Source organism: Chelonia mydas, chromosome 2 (assembly GCF_015237465.2).
Source record: "Chelonia mydas isolate rCheMyd1 chromosome 2, rCheMyd1.pri.v2, whole genome shotgun sequence".
Lineage (NCBI taxonomy): Eukaryota > Metazoa > Chordata > Testudines > Cheloniidae > Chelonia > Chelonia mydas.
Window position 1 is genome coordinate 50,947,960 of NC_057850.1, and position 15,202 is coordinate 50,963,161.

At 38.5% G+C, this 15,202-nt stretch overlaps 1 protein-coding gene across 6 annotated transcripts in view; it reads left to right on the plus strand.

Annotated features, from left to right (window-relative positions):
* Positions 1–14,262, plus strand: part of PAG1 (phosphoprotein membrane anchor with glycosphingolipid microdomains 1) — a 175,114-nt gene extending 160,852 nt beyond the window's left edge. For 5 of the 6 annotated variants that reach the window (XM_043539431.1, XM_043539430.1, XM_043539432.1 and 2 more), the window contains 2 exons: positions 2,298–2,357; positions 4,473–14,262. In XM_043539431.1, coding sequence (XP_043395366.1) covers positions 2,298–2,357; positions 4,473–4,826 — 414 coding nt within the window. In that variant the 3' untranslated portion in view covers positions 4,827–14,262. The remainder of the gene's footprint in view (positions 1–2,297; positions 2,358–4,472) is intronic. The other variant, XR_005224284.2, reaches the window with a different exon arrangement.
* Positions 14,263–15,202: the final 940 nt, after the last annotated feature.

A 15,202-nucleotide genomic window follows, 5' to 3' on the forward strand; every position in this document is an offset into this window, starting at 1 on the left:
AAATTTTAAAAGAGCAAGACTCTGATGCAGAAACTACAGAACTCAAACCACCAAAAAAGAAAATCAACCTTCTGCTGGTGGCATCTGACTCAGATGATGAAAATGGATATGTGCTGGTCGCACTGCTTTGGATCATGATCAAGCAGAACCCATCATCAGCGTGAACGCATGTCCTCTGGAATGGTGGTTGAAGTAGGAAGGGACATGAATCTTTAGCACATCTGGCATCTAAAATATCTTGCAACACCGGCTACAACAGTGCCATGCAAATGCCTGTTCTCACTTTCAGGTGACATTGTAAACAAGAAGCAGGTAGTATTATCTTCTGGAAATGTAAACAAACTTGTTTATCTGAGCGACTGGCTGAACAAGAAGTAGGACTGAGTGGACTTGTAGGCTCGAAAGTTTTACATTGTTTTATTTTTGAATGCAGGGGTTTTTTTGTACATAATTCTACATTTGTAAGTTCAACTTTCATGTTAAAGAGATTGCACTACAGTACTTGTATTAGGTGAATTGAAAAAATACTAGTTTGTTTTTTACAGTGCAAATATTTGTAATAAGAAATAAATATAAAGTGAGTCCTGTACATTTTGTATTCTGTGGTATAATTGAAATCAATATATTTGAAAATGTAGAAAACATCCAAAAATATTTAAATAAATGGTATTCTATTATTGTTTAACAGCACGATTAATCACACAATTAATCACGATTAATTTTTTTAATCACGCAATTAATTGTGATTTTTTTAATCGCTTGACAGCCCTAGTATTTATTAAAATATTAACAAATCTCCAAAGTTTCACAATTTTTAATGTGAATGATTTTGTCTGAAATGTGTATTGGATATACATTACTTGCTGTTTATTATTGGTGAGTCTCCTATTTAACATGTTTCAATCATCCAATCAGGGAGCAGAAAAACACCCTATAATATAGGTGGCTATATTAGAATTAAAGTGAACAATTTACACACAACCCATAAGCCTGAAAATTATTCATCAAGACTGTTCAGTGAATACTTACAAATAACAAGGTTATTAAAAGAAAATTAAGATTGCTTTGCTAATAATTAACCAAAAAGAGCTAAATATATAATAAATATTATTTGTAATGAATATTTACACCAACCCTAATATTTACGGGGAAAATTTGTCAGTATTAATGACTTTATTCCTGTCAGGTGTGAAAAATCTTCCAAAAAATCTTTTTATTTCATAGTCGTTGATGCAAAGAAATGTATTTGCTACTCTGTAGCTCCCCAATCCAGAGAATACAATGTCAGAATCTGCAGGGACTGGGAATTGATTAAAATTGTTCACGCTTTGAAGAATTAATCGAGAGCTGACACATACAGTTCCCTGAGTGCCAGAGAAAAGGTGTTTGTCTAATTAAAATGTATTCAGAGTAAAAGTCATCCTGAGGTAGAGCTCTGGCAGCATCACGTGTTTCTTGACATGTACGTGCATAATGCATTGAAGTGCAGGCCTGCTCTGTCTTTGAGAACTACAGCTGCAGCACAGTTGAAAATTGGAATTGATTGAATATTTTAAGCATTGTAGATGGGGGTTGTTGTAGGGGTTTTTTTAATTCTAATTTCCCATTCCTCTATTTAGCTTTCACTATCAACGCACAGCAGCATCTGCTGGTTCTGCTGTAGCAACAAAAAAGGGAATGTTTATGTAAATATATCTTTGATTTTTTTGTTAAACCAACTTCACGGGTAACACCTTTATTTCCTCAGTTGTGAGGCCAAAGCCTCCAACCCAACATCAAGACAACAGCCACAACCATTTTGCAAAGGTTCCATCGACATTTTAACAAAGAATGGTACCTCCAGTAACTCAAGTGTCTCTTTTAAAGGGATAGTATTCCCTTGAATTTGTTTAAACTAACTATTTTTAATTAGAAATAATTCTTAGATGTAAATAGTGTGTTATGGTAAGCCTTACATAACAGCCTGGTGTTAATTGTTCATGATTGTAAACCTTTTGAAGACTCCTTCTTTTTTCACTAGAAATCTAACTGCAAGAATCCTATCGAACCGAGTCCATTTAACCATTGAATTGTATTTACCTTTATTTATGATAGTTAGGTTCAGAACAATGCTGGTGCACTAAAAAGCCATATTACCCTCAGGGCTGTTTATCTCAAAAGCAGTAGCATGGATATTAGTTGATGTAAAATAGAATGGAGTGAGCAAATACCCGTGTAATATATATTGATTCTAAGGGGAATGCTGTATTACAGGTTTCACCATGTTCACTGTTAATGAGGATTTTTTTCTCTTACAGAGGCTTAGTTCACTGTCTTACAAGTCTCGAGAGGAAGACCCGTCTCTTACAGAAGATGATGTAGGTTTCTTGCATGAAATTTAATAACTAACCAGAAGACATTTTTTTCAGACTGAGATCAGCATAAGTTGTGCATGATTAAGTGGGGTCTTAAGAAAGGTGAAAATTCTCTGGAGGGAGACTAAAGCTATGGATTATTTTTTCCATTTATAAAGCCAAAGTCATAAAATCTGAGGTGTTTTAAAGTAGAACATTGCATTTTGGTTTTTCATACCTGTTACTAGGGGGTTACTGCCTTGTAAAGAATTAATGCCAATAAGTAATTTGAGGCCATAAATAGTCCAGTTGATTTCAATGAGGAGTTCTGCTTAAAATAAATCAGTGGCCCAATATGGCCTGTTTTTTTAAGTGCTCTCTCACCCATAGTGCTTGGGGCAGTGTAAAATAGATTTAAATCATAATAAAACCATTTGGAATATAAAGCCATCCTCTAAAAATGTATACAAGTAAAACAAACTAAGGGGATCCAAATAGGGAAGGAAGAGAAAAGTTTTTTTTTAAAAAAAGAGAGAGGCTGAGTGTGGTCACCTCGAGTAACCCGATGAAATACACAAATATGTGTTGTCTAAACAAAAAAGCAAACGCAAACTTTACAGTGCGCCACATGATCTCATATATTATATTAAAAGAGTCATAGACAGGCAGTCATCCTTGAACTTGGGTTCCTTTAATTTAGTCCTGGGACTCTATGCATGCATGAACATGGTATTTCAGGAAATATATTAGTAGGAAAACTTTTTGTTTGTATTTCCTATTGTTTGTAGGAAATAAGAGATGGGAAATATCGCCACCTGGAAAGTGATACATCTGTTAATCAGTTAAAAAATACACCAGAACATTAATGGAAGTGTTTGCACTGCCTATGTGAATCACAGGTGCACCTGCGGCACTCAATGTTGTCTTATGATAATGCACATCTCTTGTTTCTTAATTCACTTAATCCAAATCATGAATGACCCTGCATGTGTGTGAAAGACCCAAGATGTAACAGAAGAGCTATGTTTCCATTAACAAAGGCGGTAGGCTCAGAAAACATATGTCAGCTCCACCTCCTGCCTTATGCACTGCAAGGCTCTCTGCGTTCCAGCAGAGAAGAGGTATAGACAGAAGTGGAACCACAAAGCTAAATCCACACATAGGGTGGAGCAGTGAGTATCATCTACTTCAGCACCACATATCTAGAGCAGTGGCTGTGTGCTGTCTACTGCATTCTGGGGTTCAGGATTCCAAGTCTGGGCTCCAGGCCTTTTATGTGTGCTTGTTTGAGCACATGGCCCCTGTATTCAGCTCTGTGAGTTTTATGAGATTTGGCTCTCTTTATTAATTATTCCCTTTGAAAGTGCCTTTTTATGGAACCATTAATGCCCTTGTTTGCGGTTTATTATTTCATAGCTTTTCAGGCACATTGATTTTGTCATCTGCTAGTGGGTATTGACTAGTGTGACCGTGGGTGTTCCCTCTCCCTGTCAGCCTCCAAGACATGCTGACAAGGGTTTGCTCTTTAACTTGTAATCCTGAATCACAGAGGGACTGATCCTGTGACCCCTGCTCAGGAAGCAATCCCACTGAAGCCAAATGAATAGGGTCTGAAGCATCAGGCCCAGCATTAGCTCTAGTTTTATTTAATATTGCCTTGTCTGAGTAAATGTTGTCCTCCATTTTTATTTTCTCTTCACATCCTTGGTCCCTCATAGCACCTGTGACTACTGTAGTTACAGTGCAGCCTCTATCCACGGGTAAAAGAGTAGGCATTCTATCAGAGGATCTAAAATTAGGTCTAAATTACATTCCACACACACACTGTTTTCCAGAAGCTGAAACCCGTCATCTCCTTGTCACACCCACAGTCAGCCAGAGCATTAAGAATCTTGAGGTAGAACTTACTGTAACTCTATCAACTTTCCCACAGGGCTGGCTCTCTTTTGTGTACAGATTTGGCTACAAGGGATTATGTTCAATGGTGGTTGTTAATAAATAATGTTTTCTCCATAAAGAAAAATCGATGCATGTAGCAGCAATATACTTTTCCATGGCTGACTTCAAAACAGATTGAGGATGATGGAACAGAAGTTCTTTGCTACGCTTAAAAATTAAATCCGTCTCTCTCTTCCCTAGATTTCAGCTATGTACTCTTCTGTGAGTAAACCAGGGCAGGCCATCAGAGTGCTGGATTCTACTTACACTAGTATTCAAGAAGTTGTACCTCAAAGGTCCCCATCTATTTGCAGTGGCCTCTATGCTAGCGTAAAGGACTTGGAAAACACCTCAGACATTACCACTGTGCCTCAGTCAGCGGACAGGCCAAATGGGGAGTCCGAGCCGGACTACGAAGTGGTCCAGTCAGTAAGCCAAGAGGAAGACAAGACCTTATCAGTGCCTAACACCAGCCAAGCTGTTCTCCAAGGAGAGAATGACTATGAGAGTATAGGGGACTTGCAGCAAAACTCTAGGGATATCACCAGACTTTAATTGCCCTGGCAACAAGATTATGGCAAGTATTATCAACAGTATTTTCAACAGATTCATGTGAAACAAGAACAGGAATATTTTTCCTTTTGAACAACAGAAAGTCAAAGTATAAGTACAGAAAAAAAAGTTAAAGACAAAGAAGCAAAACATTTTTCATCCAGGATGCACTATCTTGCTGGTTGTGTGAACCTCACTAGAATGATTACATCTGTTCAGAATTGAAATCAAAAGTGTTTAAAGGATCCTTTATTGTTAGAGTTTCAAGACAACCAGTATTTGGGAAAGAGTACCACATTTGTCACCTCAAAGTGATCACTTCCTAAAAATACTGTCATTAAAGAAAACCAGCTTTACATTTTTAAATATTATTCTTGTCATTAGCTTCAAAATATTTCTCAAGGATCATTTGGCTTCAAGTTCAGCCCTCCTCTTCAAAGAGCAAATCTCAGATTATTTTAGCTCCATACTTCAACTCAGACTTTCTTTGTGGGGCCAGGAAAAATGAGTTTAACTTTACACAGGAGGAGCTCTGCATTTCAGTATATTAGGACTGTGAGCTCTTGCAGCCAGATGTGATAAGAGATGGAAACAGAATATTAATGTGTTCCATTCCGGTTTTATTACTGCAATGGTCTAAACAAAAGGTACTTCAGTTCACAAGTGACTTACGTCAATAGTACTTGAATTCATTTTGTAGAGTCCATGTTTTTTTAAGTCAAGCTTTAGAACTTGACTGTCAGTATTTAAGGACTGGTATTTGTAGGGGTTGTTTGTTGCCTTTTTAAAAATTATCTGGGAGCATATTGCTTTAAAACTATAGCCTTAACATTTAGGTTCTGTCTCTCGCACACATTCAGACTTACACACACAGCATTTGGGCAGCTGTCGTGTTACATCTGAAGGACTGTGCAAATGGATGTCCGGTCCACATTAACGCAGCATTGACCTCATCTTTAAGAAATCTGCTTCTTTTAAGTTACTCAACTTAAATGTAATCAGATCCAAATGTAAAAAACATATTTTTTTATTATGAGAATTTATTTACTGGGTGTGGTACATGGGGGTTGATATTTTAAGTTTTATGCTTACTTCCTAACAAATTTTCCATGTTCAAAAATATTGTACATTAACTTGCCATTTTATGTAACAAAAAAATTATCCTGGTTTTAAAAACATTACCTATTAGTTGTAATAGAAGCACATAAATGAATACTTTAATTGTTACTAGGGTTTATCCGATTTCTAAACAGGTGTGTAGAACATGCCTTGCTGTTTTTACAAAAATCAAAATCATTCAGTCTGTGCAAAGACCACTTTGTTAAAAGGCAAAGAGAGAAAAGAAGAGGATGAGAAATGTTCAGGGAAAGCCCTGGTGCTCACCATTCCTATACTAAAAACTAATGGGGAAAGAAAACAGCAGGGGAGGAGAAGACTCTCTTGGGATGAGATGGTAATTGACCATTTTGGCAACCAGTTTTAAAATCAGTATCATTCCAGAGCATTCAAGTTACATGGTTACTAATAAAAACAAAGGATATGGCTTAGAGAGATTAAATTAGATAGGTGTTTTGCTGGTTCTTTTGTTTCTTTCAACACACCATAATGGACCACACTAAGAACACAGGAAAATGCACCACATCTGGTATATGTGTGTGTGTTATTTTATACACACAAACACAGCTGCAAAATTTAAATCCAGATTTAAATTTCTCCTTCTCCCAAAATTTGATAGTGTTCAAATCCATGGGCCATCTCATGTTCGTATATGCAATATTATATAGTGTGTGTTTGAAAATGTTTTTGCTTTAAAAAAGAAAAGCAAAAAGATATGCATACACTGAAACTGGCCCAGTTAGTGGTATAATGTTTCAATTGGTATTAAGCAATACTGGTAATTTTTACCAGGGATGTATCAAATCTAATTGGGTATTTTTGTAACTTATGGGCACAGTAAATACTTGGTCTCATAAAGCACTACATACCAAACATGAATTTGTTTAATAACACACAGTTATAAAAGTGATTATTTTAAGCTGTAAGCAGTAAATTAATTCATTACTATACAAGACACAGAATTATTTTGTGAAGCAGTGATACTCTTCAATGAAATCTTGCAGTATCAAAGCAATGAAAACTTTCTGGATCCTGACCTCCCACTCACTCTGGGACATTTGGGCTGTGAGTCTTTTCGTGCACATGCAGAGGCAGTTCAGACTAAGCCACAAGTATCTTGGGCCTGGCTCAAAGTCCTCTCAATACTTTCATCCTTGTACCAGATTCTCTGCCTCCAGTTCATTGTTTCTGCCTCTTCCACCTTTCAAAGCCAATTTTGTGGGGGAGCAGCCACAATCTTTCCCCCCTATTTTCCTATTTCCTTTCCTCAAAAATTTTGGAGGGGGGGGGCTCCCTAAACAAGGGCCCCTGCTGGGATCCTTCTTTGCCTATTCTTCCCACCCCCATCATGGCAGCACAGGTCAAAGGTCAAGAGGCATACCATTTGTAAGGAAACCTACTCAGGAGCCACAGATGGGGAGATCTGCCAAGACTACTCCCTAAGGGGCTCAGAGTCTGGGTGGCTAGTTGGGGCATTTATATCCCTTCACACCCCTGAGATTCCTTTGTGGGGGTGGATCAGTGCTCTTCAGCTGTTGGAAGCCAGCAAACAGAACAGTCCTTCCTCATGAAGGACTCTTCAGGGGCAAGTCCAAAATTCCCATTCAGCCTCCAGGTCCAATCCACCTTTAAAGAGAAATGTGCCAGGGTCCCATCCCAAGTTCTTACCTGGATAATGTAATCACTTGACAAGGAATCTGGCATCTCTTCTCACTCCTTTCCAAGAGTAAGATCTGGACTCTCAATGATGCTTCCACTGCACTTCCTCTTCAGCTGTATATTGGATAAGGGGAAGCACCAGAGCTCAGCAGCATCCTTCGGCAGATGTTTCAAACCAGGGTCAAAAATAGATTAATACTAGTATTTTTAAGGCAGAGGGACATGCTTTGCCTGGCCTTACTTCTCTCTCCTTTTCCATTAATTCCTCCATGCTCACTACATCCCAAATGTCTCATATTAGGGGTGAGGTCAGTATCCAGAACATAATATTTGCTATCTGATGATTTTCTTTCTACGGCCTGCTGTACACTTAAAAGTTTCACTGGCATAGCTATGTTGGTTAGTAGTGTGAAAAAAATCACACCCTAATCAGCATAGCTGCATCAGCAAAAGCCCTAGTGGAGATACCAGCAAAAAAGTCCTTTGGCTGGAATCACTAATTTCTTTGAGGGAACTGGTGTAAACTATGCCAGCAAAATAATTTTCTTTGTCAGTATAAACTAGAATCTCACGATATAAACTGTCTCTTCACTGGGAGCTTTTGCTGATTTAGTTATACCAGCAAATCTTTTCTAGTGTAGTCAAGGCCTAAAACTGATCTCTCCTCCAGCCACAAAGATAAAGCCACAGAGTATCTATATCACATCCTTATTGAGGCCCATGTACCTAGTTACCAAAGTAATCTAATCTATTCATAATCTGACCAACTGATTAGTATTCAGTGTTTCCATACCACTTTGTAAGTGTTCATTTTGTACAGAGGTAGAGAGGATGTGGCCAGCTCCTGAAGCCTCTTGGACAAGTCAGAACTGACTGTGCAATTTGTAGGAAGAGAGGAACACAGACTAAAAGTCTTGGAAAGTCAGAATGGTTAGGCCCAGGATGGGAATAGCCATGTCACAGTCTTTCCAGAAAGACAGATGTTACAACAAAGCCTTGCAATGAAGAATTATTGATCTTCTTTTGTAAATCTTTAGTGATCCAGTGAGCTTTCAGGCCGGGGGCGTGCTGGGTCTACATCTGTCTAGGATTAATAGTTGCTCATGGTCTTTTGCATAAAAATCACTTGTAAACTCTCTCATATGTAGCAGGGTGAATAGTATTAGAAAAAAATTGCAGGAGGGAAATAGGTGCTGTGATTCAGACTCTCATTGGTCACCCAAAGCTGAAATCTTCCACAGTAGCAGTTGGCTAGGTGTCAACTGCTGCATCCTTCAGGACATAACATATTGTGCCTTTAGGAATCCATCTTCCAAGGATTCTTCTGGGCTGTATACTTTTCCATGGATCCCTGCACAGCTCCTGCTGATACTCTTGCTCAAAATTCTGTATACCGAGTGTTCTCTGTTGTTAAACCTTTTAATGGTGCTTTTTAAGATGCTGGATAAATGGTTTCAATGTGCTTTCTCAAAGCTGAAATGTAAAAGTGTGACATACATCATTCTCTGTTGCAATGTGTGCTTTCCAGAACTTAGCTTTAGCGGTATTATTCTAACTGCAAAACTCTCTAACAATGCTTCCTTTTTTCTCGTCAGCTCACACAGATTCAAAATGGAGTCTTCACACCTGACAAGTCAATCAGTGTTTAAAATCAGCCAGTCAGAGCCAGTGCCTTGGCTTAGGATCAGTTGGACACGTGAAGGTGTGATCTGTACATTATGGGGTTGGAATAATATATAAATGGGGCCCAGTTCGGGGACTTACCTCCCACTCCCAATTCTATATATACATTTTACTTTGTAATCTATCTAATGAAATATAGTCCTGAAACATAAATTGAATCAGAGTCAAATTCTGAGGTCCTTTCTTTGCCTTTACACAGGCAAACTCTAATTTAATTCAGATTTGAATCACTGACTTCAGTTGGAGCATACCTGAGTAAGGCTGTTGGACTTTGCCCAAATGAAGAACTTGGCATTTAGCTTCTTGCAAAATACAAGAATTCGGAAAGAATGACTCAGCATCTCAGACAGTGGTTTGTTGCGCTGTTACAGACCTCAAACCAAACATTGTTCTGAGGGAAAGAGGATCAACTTTTATTGACTTGGATGAGTATTGCAACTGTTGACGCCAGTGCAGAAGTTGGTCCCTAGTGTCTCTCTGTACGATGGTAGTGATGGAGGACATTGTGAAGGGAGCTCTCGGTCTGAGGAAAGGCAGGAAGATATATTTCAGCATCCCTTTCCAACTAGCCATAGCTTTTAGTGATAAAAGAAATTGGTAGATTTATAACACTGAAGAGATAAATGGGACAAGGGAGTTCCCACACTCAGATAATTATCTGAAGTCCCTTCCTTGCAGAACAGAGAGCCCCATCATATATACCGTTGAGTGGGTCAGTATGGAAGAACCCATGTTCATAATTCTTATGTTCACCCCCCCCGACCCAACCTAGAAACATGCAATAGATTTATTGCCTAAGTGCCATTTTTCCAGTAGTGCTAAAGCATACCACGTGCACTGGGCATTGCGCTTCTCTTGAGGGCTAGTCCAAACATGAATGGTGATTTCTAATGTGATCAGTTTCTGATGTGACCCAGTGATCAGTTTACAAAACATAACTGCACATCTTGCATATGTAAACCACTGGTCAGTGTGTATCATGCATCTGTCCTCAATCCACAGAGGACATGAGTCGGCTACAGTGCCTGACTGTCTAATTCAAACTATAACAACTCATGCTTTTAGCTCTGGAGGGCCCCAGTTCAAACTCTTGCCAAGCTGGCAATCATCACACATAGGCTGACAAAGTGCCTGCAGCTAAAGATATAAACAGATTACTGTTTCTGCACAAGAGTTATTAGGCTGATCTACTATACATGCTGTTGTCCTGCTGTTTACTTTCTAAACTTATGGCTTTCATTTATGTTCTTTTTATCCTTTTAATAGTCGTTGCCTACAAGTTTTGTATATTTAGAAACCCACTGGCTAATTTTAACAAGCATGAGTACATGTTTGTAATAGAAAAGATAAAAGGAGACTCTGGTTTAAAGGGCAGCTATGTTCAAAGGGTAGCTATGTTATTTCTTCCTGTTTGTATAAAAATAACAAACTGTTCAGACGATTGGAGGGTACTTAAAGTTCATTTTGTTTTAAAGATTCCATTATTTATTTTATTCGGGATAACTTCCTTTAAGTACAATATAATGTTGCCACCTCTTGTGTTTTATATGAATCTTATAAAATTTAGTATTGGGGGGGGCTGTTCAGTGTCTCCAGCTCCTGGAATCCTGTGATTACTTGAGAATCTCAGCTTTTCAATTTTTTAATGAAAATTTCTAATGCCTCATACTTGCAGAGAAAAGCTTGAAAACATGACAAAAGTGTAACCAAAAGGGTCTACAACCCAAGACACAACTTTTATTTTTAAAAAAGTCATGATTTTTTTAACACTGGGGGTTGACAGTGCTGAAGCTCTGACTTCGTAATGCCCTGAAAGAGACTTAAAGTATTTCATTTCTGGCTTTCACTATAGGCTGGGTTTGTAACATCCATCATTTATGGAGCTGTTTGGTTGTTGGTGTTTTTTGTCACATTGACAGCAATCAGCATTTTAACAACACGTCAGTCCTTTTTGAAATATGGCTTAGCTGTCAGGGAGCGTGGACACTGCATCAGATTGAGAACTTAGCGTGGAATTTTCAACAGCAGCTAATTGATTTAGAAGAATGGGCCCTATGCTCCTAAGTCACTTAGGTCCTTTTGAAAATCACAGCCTTAAGGACCAGATCCTGCAGACCTTACTCAGGTGAGTAGCTGTCACCTCAGCAAGCAGCTCAGCTGACAAGCAAGGATTGGTGAAACATAAACAGATAATATGATAAAAATGTATTTTAAAAAACACACCTAAGGGGACAAGAACTTTTCAGGCTCTTGCAAGCAAGTGCAGTCTCTCAGATACCTGAGGACACTTGCATTTTGCTTTTATCCTTGAGGCTATATCGGAACTATTACTTAGCCCGTTTCTTCAGGGTTTTCCTACAGGCAACCAGCTCCAGTCTACTGCTCTGGCTTTGCACAGACAACTGAATTTTCCTAGTAGCTGCTGATTTGGCACCTGTGTCTCCCTTAATTATTGCCACCTGGGCCTGTCTCTGCTCCTGGAAGCGGCTGTTTGCTTCACAAGCTTTAACTCATACCAGGAAAGCTAGCTGATCCTCCTCAGGCAGACCAGTTCTCCAATTTAAAGAAAAGGGTGTTGAGAGCCAAACTGCCAAAACAGAAAGGATGGTTTCTTCTGAGGGGTGAAATGTAGAATGCTGTAGCAACTGGAAGAAGAGTAAGAAAAGGAATGACAGGTAAGTTTCATTTATGTTTCAGCCATATCACAAAGATGTATTCCTCCAGGAAAGATTCCCCTAGCAAGAGAGACTGCAATTCAAGGAGAACATTCCCTATGCCTAGGAAGAGATGAATTCAGCTCCCCCATCTCTCTTCAGGAGTGTTGCTCCTGAAGGTTTCCGTAAGCCAGGGGTTCTCAAACTTCATTGCACTGCAACCCCCTTCTGACAACAAAAATTACCCCAGGACCTCAGGAGGGGGATCAAAGCCTGAGCTCCCCTGAGCACCGCCACCCCAGATGGGGGGGGGATCCCAAAGCCTGACCCCCACCACTCCAGGCGGGGGTGGGGCCAAAGCCCAATGGCTTCAGCCACAGGCAGGAGGCCTGTAACCTGAGCCCCGCCATCCAGGTCTGAAGCCTTTGGCCCCAGGCAGTGGGGCTTGGGCTTTGGCCCTAGGCCCCAGCAAGTGTAAGCCAGCCTTGGCGATCCCATTAAAATGGGGTTTTGACAGTTTTGACACCCACAGTTTGAGAACCGCTGCCCAATGCAAAAAGAGGCAATGCCAGGAATTCTCTCCTCCCTCTGCCCCATGCGGTACTCTGCTAGCTTTTTCTGGAGCGCCCAGATAAACAAACAAACAAAAATAATGAAAACCTAACTTCTAATTAGCCAGCACTGTATGGGAAATCTCAAGTGGACAAATTTTACAATTGCAGTGATGGAAATCCTGTTTAACCACTGCCTCCAAGGTGGTGATCTGCACAGTGCACTAATGGACTGTGACTGAAGTCAGAAGAATTGGCCTCTTTGATTTCAGTAGGATTATTCGCAAAAGTAAGAGTTGCTGGAGCAGGCCCTTAGATACAAAACAGCTAATTTGTGTTTCTGTGAGTATTCTGTGTATTACAACTGAAGTGATAAAAGGTTCTTTATTTCTCTGACCCTGGTCTACAATCGATCATGACTTCCATTGCACCAAATAGAAATACGGAGCTTTTTGTATGGGGAAAAGTTGTTAGTAATGACTATTACAAAAGAGTATGCCTTGGTAATAATTCTTCAAGGATTTGCTTTAAAGCAGGTGTTATAGAGAATGGCTAGGCTTCAGCACAAAAATCTTTATTTATGTATGAGACATCGTATTCTTAAAGCATATGGGGTTTATATTTGTAATTATAGGCACTTGTTTTTAGTTTAACTATTGTTCTAAAATGGAAAAACATTTTTTATTAGAATGATTTCCTCGTAATGGTCTATTAAGGAACAAATAGTGTTTTCTGGGCTATAGTTGACTTTTGTCACTGAAGCAGAACTGCAAAAATATTCTCTAACCAGCCTGATTTGAAAATGAGATGATTAGAGCTGTATCCGGCTATGATATCTTGGACTAGATACAGAGAACATGTTAAATATACAGTATGTAGTTCAGATGCATGGATAGTGAGACCTTTAAAAGAATGCTTGTAATATAAGAAAGTGCAATCAGTGCATGCAGACTTCCAAGATGGCAGCATTTGAGGTTTGTTTGCAATATGGTTGGTGATTTGGCTTGCTACCTTTGAAATCCGTATAGTTTTATTCACAGAACCAGCCAGCAGTAAAGTAGATTAGTTTTCAGAAATTATGTTCCATAAACTGTAGCTTGGTTGTAATTTCAGGGGTTGTACCATTATGAAAGTAATTCAGATCCAAAATTCTAAGTTATGGTTTTGTAAATTGATAAATGACATGAAATTCCTTTCAATGTGGCGGGGGGGGTTGGTTGTTTTTTTTTTTTGGTGGTAATATGTATGATCTGATGTCATCTAGCTCTACCATTATTCTAAGAATGTTGGTTTGATGTTTCTAGCCAATTTAGCTTTTGGCTGCTGAAAGCACAGTAGGTAATTATGGTTATTTACTGTAAATATAGACAAGTTGTGTGTAAATAAACTTTTTTGCCCTGATGTAACTTAAGTATGAGGCAAGTTATGTAAAAGTAAGAACACAGGTCAATAATTTAAAATATAGGTTTTAATTATGTACAGCAGTGCCCTAATCCTTATTTGTTTGTATGCTGGTAAAATCTTCATATACTGTACTGTACTCTCTGAAAAGCTTTTAAAATTGGCTCTGCCATATTTCTGATTCATGTGATATTTGCATATCGCTTTTGAATATATTGGTGATCCGTGTAAACAATGTCAAACTGAGAAATGTTTCACATTGAAATGAAATGAAACACACTAAATTTTAAAAATCTTAGGGAAATTCAGTCAATTGAAAATCTATAAAAATTTAATCAAAACTAATAACTACAATAAATCAGTTTTGTCACTTTTTGAAAGTGTCTTTTTTTTCTTTTTTTTAACAAATATTTCCACATTCTTTTTGCATCCTGCTCCTGAAGCCTCTGAAATCCTCATTGTTTGATGGAGTCTTTTGATATTAATTTCAACCAGAAATATTTTGGGCTGGCCATTCAATCTGATTATTTAAAGGGAGACTCTGACACTCTTACTCATGTTGAGTAACACCTTGTGCCACAGGCTGATCTTGTAGAGAGTTGGTATGTGTGTACTTCCATGCATTGCAAGCAGTCCCACTGCAGACACAAATGATAACCTGATTTCACTGAAATTGGTGGTATTGGAATTTGGTTGTTAAACTTTTTAACGTGCAGTTTTTCAGCATTTTTGAAGAGCAACGATTACCAAGTTTGTGCACCATATTCTGATGATGCTATAAAATTCTATTTTCTTTGCTAAAATGTGTACCCAGGGTAACATTGCAAAGCTCTAGTTGCGTCAAAATACATTTTTTTGTTGTTTGTTTTGGGTTTTGTTTTAGTTCTGAAAACTTGTAACTTTCACTGTTCATAGATGCTTAGAATTTGCATAAGGAAAACATTTTAATGGTAGACTTCAAAATATTTTGAAGTGTTATCGTCATACTTGTACTCATAGCATGTAGTCTGGCTTTGAGAAACTCAGCAAAAATCAATAACATGTTAAGTAAGTGTCTGATTTTGCTGCCAATAATTTTGTATTTATTTTACATGTATTTTCACATTTCAGAGTTAGAGTACAAATCATGCAAGGTAGCTAGCCAAGACTCACTTTAGAAGGGAAAGACTGGAGGGGAAGGTTATTTCCAATGTTAAGATAAAGGGATTAATTTTAATATATTCAAAAACAGAAATGAGTTTCCACAGTCCGGTATTTACTATTCCAGCCTTAAAGGTACCTGATGAGGAACTGCTACCTTCCAGCATACAGACCT